This window comes from Lynx rufus, unplaced genomic scaffold (assembly GCF_022079265.1).
Source record: "Lynx rufus isolate CCGP_SWC_20201006 ecotype Redwood Valley unplaced genomic scaffold, mLynRuf1.p SCAF_27, whole genome shotgun sequence".
NCBI classification, from domain to species: Eukaryota; Metazoa; Chordata; class Mammalia; order Carnivora; family Felidae; genus Lynx; species Lynx rufus.
The window spans coordinates 1,825,997-1,849,651 of record NW_025814842.1 but is presented as its reverse complement, the minus strand read 5'-3'; the positions used below and the strand labels follow the sequence as shown (position 1 = coordinate 1,849,651).

The window sequence follows — 23,655 nt, the reverse complement described above, 5'->3', positions numbered from 1 at the left end:
CCCCAGATGCCCCAAACTGTTGTTATTTAAACGCCGTGGCTTGTTTTGATGAATATCCATTATTCAAAACTACAGCACGTGACTGAAATCCACAGCGTACTCCGTACACGTAAAGGAGATCTGAAACCATCCAAACGCTGGCTTGTTTTCCCAGGACATCCTCCAGCTTGCCTCCAACACCAGGAAACATGATCTGCAAAACAACGGTCCTGATGGAGCGTGCAGGTGTCTGCACACTGGCTCAGTTTATAAAAAGCCGCCAGGTCAGATGTGACTCAGTAATCCCTCTTCTGGGTATTTACCCAGAAGAACTGAAAACAGTGACTCAAACAGATATTTGCACACCCATGTTCATGGCAATGTCATTCGCAGCAGCTCGGAGGCGGGAGCGACTCACGTGTCCACGGATGGGTGACGGATAAATACGCTGTGGCACATCCACACCGTGGGACGGCGTGGGCCGTAACGAGGAGGGACGCGCTGGCACCTGCTACCACACGCGTGGACCTCGAGGACGTGATGCTGAGTGACATGAGCCGGGCACGAAAGCACAAGTATGTGTGACCTCACCTCTGTGAGGTCGCTGGAGTTGTCCCGCACACAGACGCAGGGGGCCGGCGGTGGGGCCGGGGCTGGGGGTCCCACTCTGGGAAGATGAACACGTCTCGCAGATGGACGGCAGCGATGGCTGCACAACAATGTGAACGCGCTTACCGCCCCTGAAATGGACACAAAACCGCTAAGATGATAAATTGTATGTGTCTTTGGCCACGATTAAAAAACCGGTGTGTGGCGGGGGGAAGCTGCCAGGTCAGAAGAAAGGTCCCCGATAAGCTCTCCTGATTCCTTCCCGCTTGCCCCCCGTCACACGTGGGAATATCAGCAGCAGGATGGCTCGGGGGGGGGGGGGGGGCACCCGTCCCGCGGGGCGTCGGAAGGAGCCTCTTCCCAATACCCTCCCTCGAGTCACCTGGGCGCCTCCTGTCTCCCCGTCACCCCATCATCCCTGGGCGAGGCCCCCGCTGCCTGCTGACCGGCCTCCCGGCGCCCTCCCCTCTCGGCCCGACACCACCTGACCCCAAAGCATCCAAATCCCTCCACCCAGAAACCTTCACGGCTCGTTGCTGCCTAAGTGAAATCTCAACTGGGCCTGACAGTCAAGGCCGCCAGACTCTATGCCCATGACCCGTCCACATCCCTGGGCGGGGGGGGGGGAGGGGGGGAGGGGGTCAGGCACATGGGCTCCAGATCCCGGCCCTGCCTCGTCTCTGCTACACAGCATCCTCACTAGAGAAAAGGACAGGAAGAGTGCGGTGGCTTCCGAGAGGACATGAAATGACACAAGAAATGTGTCACAGTAGTTAGTACCTGCCGTCTGTGGACACGCCCTGTACTTCTGATGTCACTGCTCAGCCGCCTAGCCTGCCCCGCCCTTCAGGCCGTGCTCAACCACCACCTCCCTCAGGAAGCCCGCCTTCACATCACCAGATGCCTTGTCCTGAAGGCACTCAGCCCACTGGCCTGGGATGGGGGTCCCCACTCTCGTCTCTACCACAGGATCACAAGGCTCCCCGAAGGCAGAGCCACCCTGAAGCCCAGCGCTCTCGGTGTCACGGGTGACTACTGAGCAAACGGGTGTCCCAGGAGATCCCCACCGTGGTGCCCGATGGCTCTTCAGTTACTCTACAGCCGGACTCCCAAGCTCGAGTGTCTCTGCTACTGACCGTATCATAAAAAGAGGAGCAGGTGGCTTGTCGCACGGCGGAGCCCCGAGTCTAGGAGGTGAGCGCGCGGAGGCCACGTGCTCAGACGAGCCCCCGGTGCCATCTGGAAACCAGAAACAGCAAGGACACTGCGCACCAAGGAGAGCTGGGGGCAGGCCTCCTGAGTGCACTGCCGGCTCCCGGGGACCAAATGCTACACATCAAGGACGCAAGGTCAAACGTGAGCCCCACACACCACGGAGTGACCGCAAATTTCTCACCAACTACAGGGTCGTGGCCAAAACTGCAGATAAATCTGAACCAGGAGCTTTCCCGGACTAGCCAACAGGACACCTTTCCCAAGTCGGGGCCGCCGAGCGAGAGGATCCCAGGGTCAGTCACCCCTGGAGGGGGAAGGTCAACGCATCTGTCGCCCAAGCCTCACCTTGCTGACGTCAGGAATCGATTCTCGGGACAGACTCCTCACAGCACCCCTGTCACAGCAAATCCTTACGGCCAGGATTTATACACTCACAGCAACAGCTGGAGTGACCACCCTGCTCCGTGACCACGGCCGGGAAGTGTGGTCGCAAAGAGAACACCCTTCCTGACTGCCTTCCCTTTCCAGAAATATCACACGGCAAGGGCGCTCTCGCTTGAGGAGGTCTATCTGCTACCCTTTTATAAACACGAGGGAGGCCTGATGTCAAGTGCAGGGTCCTGCTTTTTGTGGAAGATGACCACGAAAATCCCCTTCCTCTACCCGAGTTTCACGCTCTGCCAGAATAACCACGAAAGCAGGCGGAAGAAGCAGGTGTAACATTTACTCCATCCTTTCTTTCTGCACTTTTCATATTAAATATCTCAAATATATTAATCTTAGAAAACAATATTAACACAGTACTCAACGAATATAGGCAGTGGAGTAAACGGTACGTCTAGATTGCAAAATCGTAGGTTATTTAAAAAACTGGAGTGTGGGGACGGTCTCCAGCCTCCTCGTTGACGGGAGCGCTGGGGAACCCTGCCGTGTCGGGCCGGCAGGGAAACGGGGCCGTGAAAAAATCCACGCGGGAGCCCATCGCTCCTCCCTCAGGAAGACGGCCGTGGGACGGCAGATGACGTGAGCCCGGTCGGTTCCGGCGTTCGGGACTGTCCCCGCCGCCCTCAGTCTCTGAGCAGGTTTTCGGGCTTCGGGTAGCCGAACAGGACGAAATCGGCCTCGTAGAGTTTGTACAGCTGCTGCCTCCAGGCCAGGGGGATGGGGGCGAACCAGCCCTCCTCCCAGCTGCTGGCGGTCCTGTTCCGGTAACTCGGGGGGAAGTGCAGGAGCTTGTCCACCTTGAGAAGCCGCAGCAGCTGGGCGGCGTCCTGGTCCAGCGTCTCCAGCTTGCCCACAAAGTCGTAGTCGATCTGGCAGGGGTGGCAGAGCCGGTGCACCTGCCTCCAGTGCTCGTTGAAGGGCGCCAGCTTCTCGGTGCGCGGGTCCAGCAGGTACTGGATGAAGTTGGCGAAGGACACCTTGAGGCCCGCGCTGAAGGCCTCGCTGACGGAGGAGGGCAGGCCGGTGCGGTTGGCGTACATGGTGAGCATGGGCACGGCGAACTTGCGGTAGAACTCCTCGTTCTCCAGCTGGAACTTGCTGCGGAAGGCGGAGATGAGGCGCACGAAGGGGTCCCGCACGAACAGGAACTTGGTGTACTTCTTGAGCTTGATCTTCATGAGGTGGCGGGAGAACTTGCCGTAGCGGCGCCAGAACTTGTTGAAGGTCAGGTGGGTGCTGGAGTTGTGGACGTACTCCCGTGGGATGTCCAGCGGGTCGCGGTAGGGGGCGCCCCGGTCCAGGAGGCTCTCGCTCAGCACGATCATGACGCGTTTCCAGTTGGTGCAGGCCACCTTGGGCACGTAGCAGTAGATGACGCCGTGGCGGTCGTCCACGATCAGGTGGTTCAGCTCGTAGTTGGGGATGTCGTCGAACGAGCGCTCCTTGGTGGGGAACACGAAGCTGGCGTTGGCGCAGAGCCCCCGGAGCACGCTCCTCCGCTCGGCCTGCCGCCCGCCGGGGTCCGGGCCCTGCTGGGCGTCGCGGGCGGACCAGTCGTAGCCCCGCACGCTCTCCTCCGCGTTGCTCAGCACGGGCCTGCCCGAGGCCTGCACCGAGGGCTGCTCCGTCCTTCGACCGGAGGGGGCGCTCTGCTTCAGGCCGCCGCTAAGCAGCTTCTGCAAAAACGCGTCCACGTCGGCCGTGAACTCCTTCTCTGCCCCCTGCGCGGGGGTGGGGCGCGGCCTGGGGAAGGAAGTGTGCAGGTAGAAGTGGGCCGTGCCCACGTTGTCCCAGTACACAATGATCAGGAGGACCATGAACACGGACCCCAAGACCAGCCACAGGCGGAAGAGCCGGGTTTTGGTCATTCTGTTCGCGGACGGGCCGCGGGCCCTCTCACCCGGGAGCTTTCACGGCAGCTTCATGGAGGAGGGGCGCTGCTCTCGGGACCCTGGAAAGGCAACACAGAGCCACATTAAAGACCGCGTCCAGGTAAGGTGCCCTCCTGGAGCCTCAGGTTCCGGCGCACGCCGCTTGCCTCGCGGTCAGGGTCCCTGTCCCCCGGCTCCCACCCCATTCTCCACGGCTCAGGCTTTGTGGGGCTGCCTGCCGGACTTCAGCTCCTCCGTGTAATACGACTAGCGCTGCTTTGAGGGGCCCAGGACGGGTGCGCCTGATGAGGTCACTGGACATCCTTTATCACGGAACTGAAAACAGGGGGCTAAGAGACCAGGCTCAGGCGGGAACACAGACCCTCCTGAGCGGGAGGTGCCGAGGAGGAAGGAGAGGCGGGCAGTGAAACACACACACGAGAAGGTTAAGGTTTAATGCATCCTACAATTTGCAATAATGTTAAAGGCACCCCCACGTACACTTAATCCTAAGGAACACGTCAGAGGCAGGCTCGTGTGTGTGGCCGACGCGTGCTGGGCCCTGGGCACCGTGTCTGCCCCTCTGTGTGGAAAGGGCAGGGCACACTCGAGGTCTCTGGGGACAGAGGGAGGGTGCAGCAGGCAGATGAAAGCAGCCCGTGTGAGAGCTCTCCAGGCCCTGAGAGCCTGTCCGCATCCCCGCGGGAACCAGACAGGAGCGGAGCCACGGCCGCGGCGGGAGGGTGGAGGGAGGGCAGGTGCAGGGGGGAAGCTGTGAGTGTCAGCAGGTGCTGGGGCCTCACCCCCGGGGTCGAGCAGCATGCCACCGGCCTGGGGGCAGGCCGCCACCCCTGCGTCGGGGAGGGCTCTGCAGGCCGGACGAGGGATTCGTGCTTCCCTTACAGCTTCCACTAAGGCTGTCTTCGACCGCGGTCAAGGTCAATCCCCAAAATGCCAGAGGACCCCTTCCTGGGGCCAGTCCTGTTTGACAGCTGTTCTGACCAGCAACCCTGTCCCAGGCAGCACAGGGAAGAAGAGGCAGTGTCTGAAAAGTGCCGGGATAAAGGGGGCTGGGGAAGCTGCAGGGGCCACATTCACCTCTCTCCTTCCTGTATTTTGAACCAGGACCATCTTACATAACAAACAAATTATCCTACCAGGTTCAGTAAGCGTGACCTGAGGGTCTGAGGTTTCTGGAAAAGTTCCAGATCTGTACCCCTTTCTCCTGGCATTCACCTCCTGTCTGCAGTACCCCTAGACAGGCACACGTCTTAATCCACTTAAGACTAAGCGGGGTCCTTGCCTCTCCTGTGGCTTCTGCCGGCCGTCAGGCCTCTTCCGCAATAGCACCTGCGAGAGGGGAGTGGGGGCTGCTGAGGCCGGAGGAGAGATTTGCAGCGGGGGCTCAAGTATCTGGAGGGCAGTCGCCTGGGAGAGGGGACAGGCTAATCCCGTGTGGCTTCAGAGGACAGAACTCAGACTCTGGGTCTGGCCTAACGAGAGAATGAGTACACTCCTCTAAAGTGGCCCAAACCCAGAAGGAGCCATTTTTAAGACACACCGGGAGCTCTGCCCGTGGGGGCACCAGAGCAGACACAGACACAGCGCGTCCTGGGGGCGTTCCGGGAGGGTCTCCCATCGCGCATGCTCTGGGACTTCTCAGTTTCTGAACCTCTCCGAGTCTGTACCTCTTGCACGTGTTCGACTGTGTGCCTGGTACCTGGTACCTGATGCAGTTTCATTAAATGAACCTAAAACTTCACGAGGCCAAGGTCTGGAAGCAATCTCCACCCACCTATGCAGCTTTGTTTATACTCAGTTCATTTTGGGCTTTTTTGGTTGTTTTAAATGTTTATTTATTTTGAGAGAGAGGCAGAAAGAGTGCCTGAGCAGGAGAGGGACACACACACACACACACACACACACACAGAGAGAGAGAGAGAGAGAGAGAGAGAGAGAATCCCAAGCAGGCTCCGCACTGTCAGCACCAAGCCCAACGTGCGGCTTGATCCTACGAACCATAAGATCATGATCTGAGCTGAAATCAAGAGTTGGACGTTTAACTGGCTGATCCCCCCGCCCCCCCCCCCCCCCCCCGGCGCCGCTATGTTGTGTGTTTGATGGAGAAAGTGCTACATGTTCACAGTACAAAGGGTTGTGCGGGCTGACACAGGAAAGGTGCCGACACAAGCAGGTGACAGAAAAGAATGTGCTGGTCACAGTCACCCTCGCCAGTCCTTCCTGGGCCCCGGTGATCTCAGCGCACCCCCACAGAAAAGGAAACCCAGCCAGCGGCGCAGAGAACCCGGCTGACCGCTACTCTGCCACGGGCCGGGACGGTGCACGCCTTCGGGATTTATCACACCTTGTGGAAGTGATAAGTGTGTCACAAAATGAAGAAAACCATCAGGATTAGAGGCCTGTGTCTCTCACCCAGCTTCCCCTGAGGGCATCACAGGTGTGCGGGGAGTAACAACAGCTATGTGACAACAGTTTAAAGCTCTTTTCGTGGTGACAATCACACGATGTCACAGCCTGTTTTCAAAATTAGATCATAAGTACCACGCCATTAAAGTTTTCGAGACCGTCCCTTCTCGGGGATGTACAAGGGTGAACAGTTTCTAGAGATGGAAAGTGAAACCATATCAAAAAAGAGGAATAGAAAAGTTTTCCCGAAGGCTGAGAGCAAAGGGAAAGAGTATCTGCGAATGTCAATTGACGCGAGAGCTCGGCTTCCAATTTTAAGAATGAGACTCACACGCATGGTGGGGATGATGCCGACTCAGAGTCCCGTCCGCGGGCACAGGCACCAGCCATAGATCAAGGACCGGGCCGTCATTCGTGGGTTCAGAATGCTAAGAACCAGCTAAGTCTGGTTATGATAAATAATATATAAATAAACACCTTTGCTTATTTTTCAGGCAAGACGTAGTATATGCATGTTAACAAATGCCAGGGCCTACGGCGTTCTGTAAAAACGGACGCTCGTGACTAACAATTTAGTAAGACTTCGCTTTAATTTCGAGGAAAAGAGACGGTTGAATACCCGGGGGAGAAAAACGACACACAGAGATAACGCGTCTTCGATCGCAGTTGCCCTTTCCAGAGCCGTCACCACGGGCCAGGCACCGGGAGGAGCGTGTCACACGCGCGCGCTCCTTCAAGCCTCTGCACGCGGCCTCAGGGAGGCACAGCCCTCTCACAGCTGAGGAACCCGAGGCCCTGAATGCAAGCCTCACTCCACAGGTCAAGCCCACACACAATCCCGCTCCCTCAGCTTTGCTACCGTTAGATGTACTCGGTCTTCCAAACGGCTTGTGTAGCTCACGCACGAGGACGTGCACGTCCTTAAAACGTACCACTTGGTGAATATGGACGCATGCACCCGTGACACCCTCACCACGGTCAGAGAGGGAACATCTCCTTCGACCCTCCAAAGCGTATTCATGCCCGTTCTAATCCCTCTCCCCAGCTCATCCCTCCCCTCCTGCAGCTGATCTGGCTTCCGTCACTATAAATCAGCTCGCGTTTTCTGGAGCGTCGTATCAATGGAACCACACGGCATGTACTTTGAGACTCGTCCATGTGGTCGCGTACGTCGACACCTCCTTCTTTCCCGTGACCTCGGGACATTCCACGGTAGAAAGCGTTTACACGGGAGTCATGGTAGGACACACGCACCTGACACCCGCCCTGTATTTTCCCATCTCTCCCAGGGACTGAAGTCACACGGGCAAGTTTCCTCCTACTCAAAGTTCAATCTGGTGAACAGAAGGGGCTTAGAAGGATCACGCTTCCTTGGAAGTTCAGATGCTGACCCGCGTGTGTCTATCACAAACAGGCGAGGGTTCCCTGGCTTTTCCGACCCAAGAGACGCAGAGGTACCGGGCCTGGAGGCGAAGGGCACCGAACGGAGCACTGGTTACGGCTGCAAGGGGCCGTGGTCAGGCTGGAACCAGCCCCAAATGCTCCCAGCGGGAATCGAGGCACCTGACGTTTCTTTCTTACCTGTGCGCGATATGGTTCTCTAAGCTTTTAGCACCAGGCGCTACAATCTTTGACTCTTGTAGTACATTTAACATCTAAGGCTTTGTTCTTAGTCCACAGATAACCTACCCGAGGACGACCAGGCACCACCAAGCACTGCAGCTGAGCACCAGGACCCCGTCCAGGTATGGTACCTGCCCCCGCCGGGCCCGGGGCCAGCAGCAGGCCACGCGGCGACCTCCACAGCGCTTTCCTCGTGGGTGCAGAGAATCTACAGCTTATGTTGTAAACAGCGAGTCAACTAACTTACTCATAATGAGACCCATAACTTACACCACACCACGCACCCTCGACCACTCGGTGTGAACAGCACAGGCCCTCCCCGTGGCAGGCGGCAGGGAGAACTCCCAGGCGGGCAGCCGGCCACCGGGTAAGCACACGGGACTCCACATGGGAAGGGCCACCGCGACCGCCACCCGACACAAGACAGAGTCTGCACGTATCCCGGGACAGTGCGCGGGCGTCTGGGTGACTCTGACTCCCCTCTTCACGGCTTTCGTGTTTACGGTGTTTTTGTTTACACTGAGCATTGATTGGTTTTTACTGTGAGAAAAAAACATTTTCCCTTTTAGAAAAGATACACGGCGGGGTCCCCGGCTGCCTCAGTCTGTTAAGCATCTGACTTCAGTTCGGGTCATGATCTCACGGTTTGTGAGTTCGAGCCCCACGTCCGGCTGTCTGGTGCCAGTGCAGAGTCTGCTTCAGATCTGCCGTCTCCCCCTCTCTCTCTGCCCTTCTCCCTCTCGCTGTGTCTCAAAAATAAACATTTAAAAGAAAAAAGGAAAGAAAAGATACACGGCGATAAAAAATTAAGGCATTAACAACAAAAGAAAAAATAGACAAAAGTGGACTTCATGCAACTTAGCAACTTTTGGGCATCAAAAGGCACTGCCCACAGGGAAGATTCCTGCAGAATGGGACAAAATTTTTTCAACGTTTATTTATTTATTTTTTTATTTTTGGGACAGAGAGAGACAGAGCATGAACGGGGGAGGGGCAGAGAGAGAGGGAGACACAGAATCGGAAACAGGCTCCAGGCTCCGAGCCATCAGCCCAGAGCCTGACGCGGGGCTCGAACTCACAGACCGCGAGATCGTGACCTGGCTGAAGTCGGACGCTTAACCAACTGCGCCACCCAGGCGCCCCAAAATTTTTTCAAATCGTGTATCTGATAAGGGGTTAATATCCAGAATAAATGGAGAACTCGTTAAACTCAAAGGAAAAAACAACCAATTCAAGAATGGGCAAAAAATACGAATGGACATTTCTCTGAAACCACACAAATGGGCCATGGGTACACGAAAAGATACTCAACGTCACTCATCATCAGGGAAATGCAAATCAAGACCACGAGGACACAGCACCTCACATCCATCAAAAACCCCAATCAAAAAATAGGGGAGCCTGGAGGGCTCAGTCGATGCAGCATGCGACTCTCGACCTTGGGGCTGTGAGTTCTAGCCTCACGTAGAGGACAGATATCACTTTAAAAAAATAGTAAAATCGGTTCACCTGGGTCGCTCAGTGGGTTAAGCGTCCAACTCTTGATTTCATCTCAGGTCACGATGCCAGGGTCATGGGATGGAACCCCGCAACAGGCCCAGTGCTGGGTGTGGAGCCTGCTTGAGATTCTCTCTCTCTGCCTCTCTCATAAATAATAAAGAAATAAATATCTTAAAATGAAAACAAAACCAAAAGATGAGTGTTGGCGAGGATGGGGAGAAACTGGAACCCTCGTGCACTACTAACGGGAATGTAAAATGTTGCGGGCCCTGTGGAAAACGGGACGGAGGCTCCTCAAAACATTAACAATAAGGGCGCCTGGGTAGTTCAGTCGGTTGAGCGTCCGACTTCGGCTCAGGTCATGATCTGACGGTTTGTGGGTTCGAGCCCCACGTGGGGCTCTGTGCCGACAGCTCGGAGCCTGGAGCCTGCTTCGGACTCTGTGTCTCCCTCTCTGCCCCTCCCCTGCTTGTGCTCTCTGTCTCTCAAAGGTAAATAAACATGAAAAAACATTAACAACAGAATTACCATGTGATCCAACAATGCCACTTCTGGGTCTGTATTCAAAAGAACTGAGAGCAGGGTCTCCAAGAGATGTTTGTACAGCCAGCCCCACTCACGACGGCATTATTCACAACAGCCGAATAATGGGTGTGGAAGCCACCCAGGTGTGTGGTGAAGAGTAAGGACATAAGAAAACATGGCACGCACACGACAAGCGTCACTCAGCCTTTCCGAGGGAAGACACGCCGGCACCTGCTACAACGTGGACGAACCTACAGGAAGGACACGATGCTCGGTGACATCAGGCAGCCACAAAGGACAAACGCTGTACGACTGCACTTCTGTGAGGTCCCCAGAGGAACTGAATCCATAGAGAGAGAGAGCAGACTGGAGGTTACCAGGTGCTGGGCAGGGAGGGCAAGGGCGTGTTAGTATTTACCGGAGTAGTAATTTAGTTAGTATTTAACGGAGATGTATTCCGTTTGGAAAGATGGAATGAATTCTAGAGACGGAGGGTGGTGATGGTTGCGTGACAATGTGAATGTGTTCAATGCCACTGAACTGTACCCTGAAAAATGTGAAGACGATAAATGTTACGTGCATTTTACCACAATTTAAAAAACTGGCAAAGAAAAGAATGAATCAGAGCTCGAACAGCAGACTTGGAAGAATTTATAGGAGGTGCCATTGAATGAATAAAGCAAAATGCAGGGCAATGTGTAAAAAACAAATATGTGAATAAAAATAAATAAAATTAAAAAAAAAAGCAAGGCCTTAAATGTGGGCGAGAACTGCAACAAAGGCCATAAACTTAGAGCTGGCCGCTGGAGCCACACCTTCATCTCACAAGTCTGCACAAAAGTTCAACGGGCCGACCTTACCGCAATTAGTTCACTAGACAAATGTTCAAGTTTGAAACATGTACAATGAGAGGGTGGACGAATGACAACAAGACAGATCCTCCCTTTGGGTCGCCAAACCCCGTGTGCCTGCGTCCTGGGAGCGTCGCCTCACCCTGGAGCCCTGCCACGGAACCAGACCTGCCCGGGCCACAGCCCCATCCAGGCTTTTCCAAGTTGAGGTGATAAGCACGTCGACACCAGGCCGAGGCAGCGTTTACCGATGAGGCTGAGGCCACGGTCCATTTTTAACATCAGGAGCAAGGGCAGTCCTTTGTGTGGTCATTTCTAACCTCAAACAAGCCACATAAAGGGCGGTTGTGGAGAGCAGGCGGGCGGAGCCTATCAAAGGGCCCGTGGGAGCAGTCCCAAGAAAGGAACGGGCTGTGGCTCCTGCCAGGCACGCACGATCGCCAGTTCACAGCTTCTCAGAGGCGCGACGAGAACGAGAAGGCCCAAGATAAGACGACTACCAGACAGCATCGCCCACAAGTCTTACTGTTAAAAGGGATGGGAGCATCCGAATTTCTGGGTGACACTTCGCTGCCTTCACGACGCAACAGCGAGTCCTGCAATGACACTGACCTCAAACGTGATATTCGTTCAGAAAACGAGGGCATTATTTCCAAACGTGAATCTCCAATTATTTCAAAAAAGCAGTCAACAAAAAGGGTTACAGCTTTGGAAGAAGCCGTAAGAAGCCAAGAGGCGTCGCCGAGGAAATGACTGACAATCATCCTGGCTCCTGCCTCCAGCGAGAGAACGGCCAGCAAAGTCTTGTCCCAAAGCTTCGCCTTCGGGGCCCAGGTCTCTGCAAGGGCTTTGTCAAGTGTCCTGTGGACGCCACTGATAAGACAATCCAGTTTTAGGTTAGGTTTAGACCAAAAACACGGAGGGTGGCTGTGCAGAGTGGTTTCTCAGCTCGCGGTGGGGTTGCTGAACGTTTCTTTTCACACGCAGGGTGCGGCAGCGTAAGCCCGGAGAGCCCGCGCCCCACACCAGCCACCCACCAGAGACTGCTGGTCCCCAGGAGCCTTCACACCCACGGCGGGCAAAACTCGAGGAAGGCAGGGCTCCCTCCCGCCTTCCCTACAAGTGCGGGCCACACGGCCAGACCCACGTGAGGACCCTTGTAGGGGCACTGCCCACACTTCCAGAGCAGAACCGATGACCACAGTATGAAAAGGTCGCCAGGTGTGTGCTGGTTAATTCTGTGTCACCGTGGTTGAGCTGCGGGCGGCCCAGACGGTTGGTCACGCAGCACTCGGGTGTGTCTGTGAGGGTGTCTGCAGAGGAGACTGACACTTGTTTGACTCAACAGACTGAGTAAGGAAAGTGGGGGGTGGGCCTCGTCCAATGTTCCAAAGGCCTGCACAGAACAAGGTGGTGAAGGAAGAGAGAATTTCTCCTCTGCCCGTCCCTGAGCCGGGACAGCTGTCTCTTGGGGGTCAGGCCTTCAGACTCAGACGGGAACACACCATCAGGACGGCTGGACCTGAGCTTCTCAGCCTCCAGAATCACGTGAGCCAATTCCTAAAAATACATCTCTTTCACACACACACACCCCAGTGCAAGTGACAAACCAAGGAAACATGCTGGGGCTCTCCAGAGAGCAGAGTCCGGAGGGTGTGTGTGTGTGTGTGTGTGTGTGTGTGTGTGTGTGTGTGTGTGTGTGCGCGCGCGCGCGCGCCCCACAGCACACGTTACAAAAAGAAGCAATCACATCACCGAGAAGTGAAAGAAACAGATACTAAGTATTTGCCACAGTGGAAAGGGATGCCGACTGACTGCGGAGTTTCAGCCACCAGTCAATAGAGTATTCCAGGGGGAGGGCAGACGGACTTCCCCCGTCTGGATACCCAGTTGCTCCGGCACCGTCTAAGAGACCTGTCTTTCCTGATTCAATCCGTTTGGCGCCTCTCCTTTTTCTTCTCTTTCTACTCAGGTTTGCTGAGGTCTGACTTACATCAGCAATTATCTGCAGAGTGTGAGGAGTTTCAGCAAAGATACATCACAACTAAGACGCGGAGAATTTCCTCCACTCTCAAAAGTTCCCTCCTTCCCCGGTGCCCACCTCCAGACAGCCGCTTATCTGTGTTCTGTCCTATGGTTCACCTTTCCCAGACCGTCACCTACATGAGACCACAGAGGACACAGGCTCTGCACCTAGCAAGACACTTCGAGATGTGTCCAGGTTGTGGCCTGTGTCAGCACAAAGTTCTCTTTGCCTGGCTGAGTAGTGTTCCACTGTGTGGATATATATACCACTGTTCACCCGTGACCATTTATCTAACGGACTTGTGGGTTAGTTCCTTGTTTTTGACTGCTATGAATAAAGCTGGTTATCAACTTTTTTTGGTATACAGACTAGATTCCTTTTTTACGCTAAGACTTTTTTAAAGTTAGAAAAGTTGGTATTAAAAAAAAAATCAGGGGCGCCTGGGTGGCGCAGTCGGTTAAGCGTCCGACTTCAGCCAGGTCACGATCTCGCGGTCCGTGGGTTCGTGCCCCGCGTCAGGCTCTGGGCTGATGGCTCAGAGCCTGGAGCCTGTTTCCGATTCTGTGTCTCCCTCTCTCTCTGCCCCTTCCCCGTTCATGCTCTGTCTCTCTCTGTCCCAAAAATAAATAAACGTTGAAAAAAAAAATTAAAAAAAAAACAAACAAACAGATTTTTCAGTTCCTAGAAGGTTCTACAACATCAATAAAAGTAGATATGCTATAATAATGCTCAGGGACTCTATTTAAAGACCAACCAAACTGATCATCAAAAATATGATATATAAATCTTAGCTTATCAACGATTTTTCAAATAAAATTTTAAGGGCTCAAGTGATTACAGCAAGGTTGCACACAAAGTTAATATACAGAAATCAACTACTTTCCCACATATCAGCAATGAACAAGTGGAATTTGAAACTAAAAACACAATTCCAGGGGTGCCTGGGTGGCTCAGTCAGTTAAGCATCCAGCTCTTGACCTGGGGTCAGGTCACAATCTCACAGTACAAGAGTTCGAGGCCCGCATCGGGCTCTGTACGGGCAGTGCAGATTCTCTCTCTTGTGATTCTCTGTCTCAATATCAATAAATAAACTTAAAAAAAAAAACCCAAAACTACAATTCTACCTACATTAGAACTCCCCAAAATATCTAGGTATAAATCTTAACAAAATAGGTACAAGATCTGTATGAGGAAAACTACAAAACCCTGAGGAATGAAATCAAAGAAGAACTCAACATACGGAGAGATATCCCATGTGTGTGGACAGAAAGAGTAAATGTTTGTCAAGATATCATTTCTTTCCAACTTAACCTACAGATTCAATGCAATCCCAGTCAGAATCCCAGGAAGTTACTTTGTTATTATCAACAAGCTGTTTCCAAAATTTCTACAGAGGCAAAAGACCCAGAAAAGGCAACACGATACTGAAGAAGAACAAAGTTGGAGGACTGAATACGGGACCTCAAGACTTACCACAAAGCCACACTAATCAAGAGGATGTGGTATTGGCAATAGAGCAGAGTAAAGATCAATGGAAAAGCACAGACAGCCCAGAAATTGACTCCCAAAAATACAGTCAACCGATCTGTAGCAAAGGCAACACAATGGAACAAAGACAGTCCGCCTCTTCAACAAACGGCACTGGGACAAGTGGACACCCACATGGAAAGAGGAGTACGTGAAAGAATCCTGACACAGACCTTACTGCCTTCACAAAAATTAACTCCACGTGGATCACAGACCTAGATGTACAACGCAAACTCCGAGAAGGTCACAGGAGAGGACCTACATGACCTTGGGTGTGGTGATGCCTTTCAGATACAGCACCAAAGACCTGATCCCTGAATGAAATAATTGTCCACACAAAGATGTGTCCAAGAATATTCACTGCTGCTTTATTCAAAACAGCTACAAACTGAAAACAGCCCAGAGGTCCACCAACGAATGAAAGAATAAACAAATCGTGGTGTACTCATTCAGTGGAAAACCACCCAGCCACAGAAGAGAACGTACCACCGGCTCATGAACCGGTACCCGCAACAACATGGGTCAATCTCACAGATATTAAGCTGAACAGCAGAGCCCAGACACAAGTACAAACCACATGATTCCACTTACAGAAAGTTCCCAAAAGGTGAAAACAGTGACAGAAATCCCAGAGTACAAAGGAACAGGAGGAAACGTCAGGGGATGGAAATGTTCTATTATGCTGACCATAGCAGTAGCTCCACAGGTGGATATATCTGTCCACATTTGTTGAATTGTGCACTTAGGAGGTGTGCATTTTGGGGCACCTGGGTGGCTCAGTCGGTTAAGCATCCGACTTCAGCTCAGGTCATGATCTCACGGTTCGTGGGCTTGAGCCCCACATCGGGCTCTGTGCTGACAGCTCGGAGCCTGGAGCCTGCTTTGGATTCTGTGTCTCCCTCTCTCTCTGCCCCTCTCCTGCTCACGTTCTGTCTCTCAAAAATAAATAAATGTAAAAAAAAAAGAGTTGTGCATTTTACTGCATGGAATTTATACGTCAATACACCTGATTTCAAGAAAAAGAACGTTAGCAGTCTTGTTAAGTCAACCTCCAGAAGCTCAAACTTTCTAACGTGAATACCATGAACTAGCTCTTAGTTCACAGGACAGGAACACAGGATGAAAACACCGGCCCCAAGGTCCTATAGACATTTATAGATCAGGAGGAAATGGGGAGGAATCTGGAGGCCAAGGCCAGTCTCTGCTGAGTGGCCCTGGGACATCACCTCAAGTTGGAGCTTCAATTTCTCGCCTATAAAACAAGACCCCCCCCCAAGGCCATTTTGCTCACCAGAGTGACCCAGACTATGGAAATGAAAACATGAGCTAAATATATTATAAAATATTAAACCACCCCCTTCAGCCCATACCACTGCACTTATTTATTTTTCCATCTTTATCGGGCCCTCAAATATTTGTATTCCATAAATATACCATGTTATTTTTTTTTATTACTCATACTTTCTACCCATAATTGGTTATCAGCAAAGAAATTATCTATGCTTTCAACTGACTTTATAATTACAAGAGCTAATATGTTTTCGAAAGTGCTATTGTAAACTCTTAGATACATTAACTTATTTAATCCTCACACTGATTGTGGTTAAACTAGGACAGAACATTGAGGCAACTTGCCCAAGTCTACAAAGCTGGCACCTGTTCAGAGCTGACATTTGAACCCAGGCAACTGAGTTAAGAGCCTACCTTCCTGGGGCGCCAGGGTGGCTCAGTTGGTTAAGCATCTGACTCTTGATTTTGGCTCAGGTCACGATCTCACAGTTCATGGGTTTGCGCCCCACACTGGGCTCTGTGCTGACAGTGCTTGGGATTCTCTCTCCTTCTCTCTCTCTGCCCCTCCTTCACTTGTGTGCACACTCTCTCTCTCTCTCACAAAAATTAACTTCAAAATAAGACAAAACAGGGGCGCCTGGGTGGCTCAGTCGGTTGAGCGACTGACTTTGGTTCAGGTCATGGTCTCACGGTTTGTGAGTTCAAGCCCTGCGTCAGGCTCTGTGCTGACAGCTCAGAGCCTGGAGCCTGCTTCGGGTTCTGCGTCTCCCTCTCTCTGCCCCTCCCCAACTCATGCTCTGTCTCTCTCTGTCTCAGAAATAAACATCAAAAAAAAATTTTTTTTAAACAAAACAAAACAGAGCCTACCTTCCCAACCACCACACCCTGCCAGTTTCCATAGTGCACATTTAATGCAGAATTGGTTGGTTTTTAGTGGACACTCAGATTTCTATTACCTTTATTTCTTCTTGTACCAATAACCAACTTCTGAGCATCAAATCAAACGACATGACCTTCATTAAGAAGTCCAAGAATGGGGACACCTGGCTGGCTCAGGCAGTTAAGCGTCTGACTCCAGTTCAGGTCATGATCTCACAGTTCATGAGTTCGAGCCCCACACTGGGCTCTCTCCTGTCAGCGGAGAGCCTGCCTTAGATCCTCTATCCTCCTCCCTCTCTGCCCCTCCCTCCCTCACTCTCAAAAATAAATAAACATCAAAAAAAAAAAGAAGGTCCAAGAATGTGTTCAGTTTTACTTATTATGCTACTGGCAAAAATACCAGAAACTACCCACTCCTTTTCCAGCTTTACAAATACTACATAAAAAGCAAAGAAATCACTACGGTACCCATCGCTGTAGCCTATAGAAATATGGAAAGCTTCCGTGAGCAGTCTCCACATTTATTTTCTGAGCTGCATCATCTAGCATTGGAAGTGATGCTTGTGCTGGATTAAAGCCCCCGGTGCAAAACAGATGTGCATCCGATGCCACCAGCAAGGATTATTATTATTCGTTTATTTATTTATTTTGAGAGAGCGAGCCAGAGTGGGGGAGGGGCAAAGAGAGAGAATCCCAAGCAGGCTGCACAATGTCAGTGCGGTGCTGACACAGGCCTCGATCCCACAAACCGTGAGGTCATGACCTGAGCCGAAATCAAGTCACCCAACTGACCACGCCACCCAGGCACCCCTAGGGGTTATTTGTTTATAGAATCACTTCGCTGGTGTTCAGTTCACCCTGAGAACTACTTCTGACAGCGGCTCAGATAAAATTAGGAAGAAACGGTCACAGTGACAGACTGGAAGGCTGGATGAAAATCGAGCCTGAGCTGCCCCCCACCCCCACCCCGGACCTGAGCCCAGGACACAGAGGGCCATGGGTGCACACTGGTCTCCCGGCCCCTGGTCTCTGAGCCCCACCGGTAACTATCTCCAAGAAGACGGGGTATCAGGGCACGCGTACTACACTCCCACACTAGATTTCAAGTTCTGAGAGGACAGGAATCATCTCTTGTACCTGCTGTATTCCTCACAAGACCCAAAATTTTGCTGCATGGCACTTGACTCTGGAATCCAAATGATTGTTCTCATTTCTCAGAGTTCATTCGAATAAATGATTTCAAGGGAAAATATTGATGGTAAGTTCCACCACAATTAGTTTAAGAACCTGCCTGGAGCTTTACGTTCGAAACCCATCCAGACTCTAACCTCTTCCAGGCTTTCCACCGCCCGCCCCCGCCCCCCACCCCGGTGCAGCCAGCATCAGCTCTCACCCGCAGCACTCCAACTGTCTCCATCCAACCTGCTCTCTGCTCTTGAGCCACACAACCACTTTCAAGGTGGCAGTCAGGCTCATCCTATCCCAAGTCAGACCACACCACATCTCTGCTCAAACCCCTCCGGTCACTGGAGTCCGATGGCTTCCCACTGCAGTTCCCACAGGCCCTACCTGATGGGATCCCACACCCTCAGCCCTTCCATCGCCCCCCCCTCACGGCCCTGCCTAGATGCACCCAGGGGCTCCACCCCGCACGTGCTTCAGGTTCCTGCTCAAAGCTCACCTCACCAGGGAGGCCTCCCGGGCCACTCCCACCCTCCAGACCTGCCTCCTCTCTGTGGCTTGTGTCATCCCCTCCGATATCGCACGTTCTCCGCTTTATGTGTGCATTGCATCATCTGTCTACTCTACAATGTAAACTCGAGGAGGCACGTATACAGTAGGTACTCAATAGAGTCTTCACGCTAATGAAGACAACAGATGAACACAATGACCCTGATTTTATAATTCCTGAAACTGGGTGACAGGTAACGAAACAACGGTGCTCCTTCTGCTTTTGAATATGCTTTAAAACCCCTTATAAAAAGTTAAAAAGAAAAACAAAATAGCTAAAAAAAGCGCCAACACTGCTATGTGACCACAGCCAGGAGACAGGATGCAGAGAACAATGACAAGGATGACAAGGAAATCAGAACAAGTAAACTCTTCCCAGATAAGGAAAAGGGCACAAAACACAGGCAGGACCAGGGCCCCTTCTTCCATTAGAGCCGGAAGCTTAGTGCAACCGTCTCTATGTTTATCAACGTTACTTGCACTCGTTTATGTTAAATGATGAAACCGTTCTAGGGAGCTGATTACAGAAGAGGGCAGCCCCCTGGCCCTTCTGCGTGACCCGCCCCTACCGTGCTCCCTCATTCTTTTTAGCTGAATCTTTGGTGTTAGCTCCGCCTCCGGATAACAGCCTCCTGGGCCATAAGGGGATCAGCTTTACCTACTGGCTTCCTACTCGGGCAGGTGGGAGAGTAGTTTCCCCGGGTCCCCCCACCACCTCTGGCCCCCCCGGCCAGGCCCTGCTCATCCCCACACGTTCCCCAGACGGGCACATCGGCACTTCAATTAGAGCAATATTCCACGTTTACACAAATTATCATCCTTGAGCAAAGGCTATTCACAGCTGAGCCTTGCAGTTCACCGTAATTCTTCTTTCCCTGCACAATGGTTTATTTTCCCTGGAACTCGTAACAGTCTTGTGCTCTCATTTGCTTGTACTCATCCAGCCCCAGCCCTGCCAGCTGTCTTCATCCCCTCTCCAGATGTTGTAGAGGATCAGGCGCCCTGTGGATTTCACCTGCCCCCCCCCCAAACTCTCTCCCGGGAGCCGTCTGCCGGGGTCAGGCCTGTTCTGCACACCTGCCGCCTCTCTACCTCCTCCGGGAAGGCCCCCTCTCCTCAGGCTCTGTCTAGACTCACCACCTCATCATGGGAGAGCATGCCTGTCCGTCACTCCCTTAAAGTACGGACGCAAACTTCGGGGGCGTGTCTGAAAACATCTTTATTCCGCTCTCCTTTGCCTGAGTACAGAGTTCCAGGTGGAAAATGTTTTCCTTTGCAATTCTGAAAGCCATGCTCACCTGCTTTCCACCTTCTGAGGTTGCTGCGGACGGGTCCCCCAAGCACCCTGCTCCGTTTGTGATGCCCTCTTGGTGGCCTGTGTTTACTCTTTTTTCTAGAAGCCAGCACAGTCCTCTGCCCCAGAGCCCTGAAATGTCACAACAGCGGGCCTCGGGGTGGGTGTGCACATCTCTCTCTCCACCCACGCTCTCACTACCCAAATTCTGAAACCCACAGCCTCGGAGGCGTTTCCAAATAAATCCCTTCCTTGTTTCCCAAACTCTCACTCGTTACTGTGGAAACGCGGCAACCCTCACTATGCAAACCCGATCCCTGTGATGCAAGGACCCACCCCGGGAAGGGAAGAGACAAGAGAGGGAAGGATACCTGTCTCCCCCCCACACCGCCCACCCCCAGGGCTGGCCACCTGGATGCCCCTTCCACACAAAGTTTTGGTTCTAGGACGTTCTCCTGCATCGTGCTGTGGACGGCCCCATCCTATTTTCTGTTCTTTCTCACTGACGGGGATCATTCAGCTGTCAGCCTTCTGATCGGATCCCTTACCTTCTTCCTTGCTCCCGCTTCCCACCTCTGCCTTTCTGTTCACCTGCCTCAGTTCCTCCACTTCATCTTGCACGCACTCACTGAGCTTTCATTTCTCGCATTGTTTTCTATATCCAAGACTTCGCGTCTTGGTTCTTAGAGCGCTTCCCCCGCCTGTTTTTATGGGGCAGCCTGTTCCTGTCTCTTATCTGCATGTGCACGTCGGTGACAGGCGGCTTTCCCGGTCTCCTTCCCGCACACTCTCCGTGGCCTGCAAGCGTGTTCCTATGCCAGAGGTAGGGCGCCAAGAGAACTTGGAAGCTGTGAACCATGGTGGGGGACGTGATCAATTATGAACTTCATTGGGGGGGGAACCTGTGACGTCACTACTGTTAGGTCCTTTCTCTGGAGCTACTCACACTCCCCAGAGACCCTTCCACCGTCCTGCCCGAAGGGAGCAGTGCCAGCCGGCAGTATTCTGGGAGCCACCGACCCCCTTCGCTGCATCCTCTTGTGCTGTGTATAGCAGGGCACACCCCCGTCCCCCGCCCCCCAACTCTGCTGGGCATTTCCCGTTCCTCTCTGAAATATCCACAAAGTTCTCTAAACAGTTACAGAAACCGCCACCCCGGTTAGCGGCGGGAAGCACCGAGCTGCTGTGTCAGCCGGCGCTGGGCACATCTACTGGCAAGGGGCTGGAGAAGCGGCCGCCCCGGCTGCAGCCACAGACACTCCGAGCAGGTGTGAAACCAACTGCTGGTTTCTGATGAGAAAGAGACAATTAAAGAATCGAAAATAAGAGGTAAGCTGTGGTTTCTTAAAATGATAAACCAGCAGCATCTGCTTCAGCAGTATCATTCGGCAGATTCTCCTCCACAAGTGGCACTTGAGCCTCCAGATCTTTCTAGAACAGAATCACCCATCAGCCGTGGTGACACGCCTTTTGTCCACCACCTTTCCCTTCCTGGCGAGTGCTCCCCACTCTCTCTCCAAGAGCATGTCTCATCAGGAGGGCCCACAAACACCACGAATCCTGCGAGCCTAAAGGTCACAAGTGCCGTGACGCCCCCTCCACACCCGCTCCAGCTCTGTCCTTCAAGCACCCACGTGAGAACTCTTGGCTGCTGGGGCATTTTTCCTTTCCCCTTCCCCACACCCCGCGCAGGCCATCACACACACGGTGGGCTCTCCCGTGTCAGTCTCGTGACCACCGCCCCACTCTGGCGACCTCTGTCCTCAAGTCATTCCCCCTACACCTGTACCCAGCCAGTCTCCACCTCCCCGCACCCCGAGACTGCCTTCCACGGTATCGCTGGTGCTGCCTTTCTGAAACACGGATCTATCACCCAAAACCCCGACTGCCCCGCCCCCCTCACCGAAGGTCAGGGTAACAGCCCAAACTCTAGAACGGCATTCAAGGCTCCTCGGTGAGAAACCTCTTTTCAGCCCTAGCTTCCACCCCATTCCTCAATCCCCCTCTCACAATGAATGCAGGGACTTCCTGCCCCCCAAGCACCCCATTCACTTCCCTGTCTCCACACACCCTCCTGCCTCCACCTGGAATGTTCTCTCCAACCTTCACTCGTCCTTCAAGGCCCCTGAAGCCGTTATGTCGTCTCCACCATGGAAAACTCCAACGCCAGAAAATAAACCTCACCGACCCCCTTTCTTCACGCTCTGCGAATAATTGCCTAGATTATCTACTGTGAGGTCACGCTGTACGATAATCAGTGTCACCATAACTGCCAGCAGCCAGCCCAACGTGGCATCTTGCAAATGATCAGGGGCTGCAAGTCTGCTGAAATGATGAGGCGGGCCCAGGGCGGGTAACGGGATAGGGACCGCGATCAGTGCCGCGGGCCTGGAAATACCAACCCAAAGTCGGACCAGCTACTTTGCCAGAAACGACACACCTTTGCAATTCCATGCAGACGCTCTCCGGATTCACAGCAGAGGCACGTTCCGGGGTCGGGTCCTAGGCCTGGCTATCACTACTGCGGGGGGGCAGGTGCACCTAAATGTATCAAACCAACTCTCGGTCACCCCGATCTTCCACAACGTGCAGTTGTACCTCAATTTTTACAAAATGCCCTAACATCCCCGTGTGCCCCCTCCTTTTTCACCAGACACCAGCCCTGACTCACACTCCCCACGCCAGATGTTCACGGAGAAGGGCGGCAGGGCGGCCGCGGGTGGGGGCAGGCGAGGACCCGCCGAGCCGCTGCCCAGGCGGCCCTCAGCCCGGACCCACACTTCAGGGGGCACTACGCTTAAAGATGCGTGTGCAGCGCACACCCCCATTCATGCCGGGCCTCCTGAGTCTCTCCCGAGTCCAAGTAGAAAGTAAATAATTTAATAAATCGCGGACACACTGTGGCTTGTTGTGCTCCGCGCCAGACGGAACCTCGGCTGGAGCCAACCGCCTGCCAGCGATGTCCCGGCGGCCAGGAGCCCGAGCTTTAGATACAAGTCCCTCTGTTAGCGGCCAGTGCGTGGCTTCCTTTCGCTGGAGAGGCACAACTGCTGTTTCCGAGCAGGGGATCACTGGAGTGGTCCGCCTCCAAGCCCCCCCCCCCCACCTCCCAGCGGTCGGCCTGGGGTCCCCGGGGTGGGGGCGCCCAGCGCAGGCCGAGCTGGGGTCCCCGGGGTGGGGACGGGGGCGCCCAGCGCAGGCCGAGCTGGGGTCCCTGGGAGAGGAGGGCGCCCGGCGCAGGCCGGCCTGGGGTCCCTGGAGTAGGGGGGAGCGTCCGGCGCAGGCCGAGGTGGGGTCCCCGGGGTGGGGGAGGGCGCCCAGCGCAGGCCGAGCTGGGGTCCCCGGGAGAGGAGGGCGCCCGGCGCAGCCCGGTCTGGGGTCCCTGGCGGGGCTGCCCAGCGCAGACCGGCGGGAGGAGCCCCGGTCCCCGGTAGGCGCGGCGGTGGGGGGGGCTCCGGCTGGCCTGCGAGGGCCCTCAGAGCACTGCGGCGTGAGGCCCGGCTGCGAGCACCGCCGAGGGCGCGGACCGGGAGCGCGCCTGCGGAGCACCCCACCCGCCGCCGCCCTGCAGCGCGGGGCAACCTGGGGCTCAGAGAGGCTGCGAGCCGGGCCAAGGTCACACAGTGGCCGGCGCGGGGGCTCGGCCCGGGGCCGCGGACCCACCGGATGGGCTGAGGGAGGGAGCCAGAACCCGCCCGCCGCCCGCGCCCCGCACGCCGCACCGCGCCTCGAGCGCCTCAGCTCACCTCACTTCACCTCACCTCGCGTCGCCGCCGCCGCCTCGCCACCAGCCGACCCTCCCGAGGCTGTCCCTCCGCCGGCCCCGCCCCCCGGAGCCCGGAGCCCCGCCTTCCGCTCCACGTC

At 54.2% G+C, this 23,655-nt stretch overlaps 1 protein-coding gene across 4 annotated transcripts; it reads right to left on the bottom strand.

Annotated features, from left to right (window-relative positions):
* Nucleotides 1–2,511: 2,511 nt before the first annotated feature.
* On the bottom strand, nucleotides 2,512–23,634 carry CHST12 (carbohydrate sulfotransferase 12). 4 transcript variants are annotated; one of them, XM_047089332.1, is made up of 3 exons: nucleotides 23,538–23,552; nucleotides 22,232–22,332; nucleotides 2,512–4,198 (listed from the first exon to the last, which is right to left on the bottom strand). In XM_047089332.1, exon 3 carries the CDS (start codon nucleotides 4,113–4,115, stop codon nucleotides 2,871–2,873), a length of 1,245 nt encoding a protein of 414 aa, XP_046945288.1. In that variant the 5' UTR covers nucleotides 4,116–4,198; nucleotides 22,232–22,332; nucleotides 23,538–23,552; the 3' UTR covers nucleotides 2,512–2,870. The 4 variants fall into 4 exon arrangements, with proteins under 4 accessions (XP_046945288.1, XP_046945287.1, XP_046945290.1 ...); XM_047089331.1 differs by lacking the exon at nucleotides 22,232–22,332 and having other exon boundaries at nucleotides 23,538–23,634; XM_047089334.1 differs by lacking the exons at nucleotides 22,232–22,332; nucleotides 23,538–23,552 and adding an exon at nucleotides 23,553–23,590.
* Nucleotides 23,635–23,655: the final 21 nt, after the last annotated feature.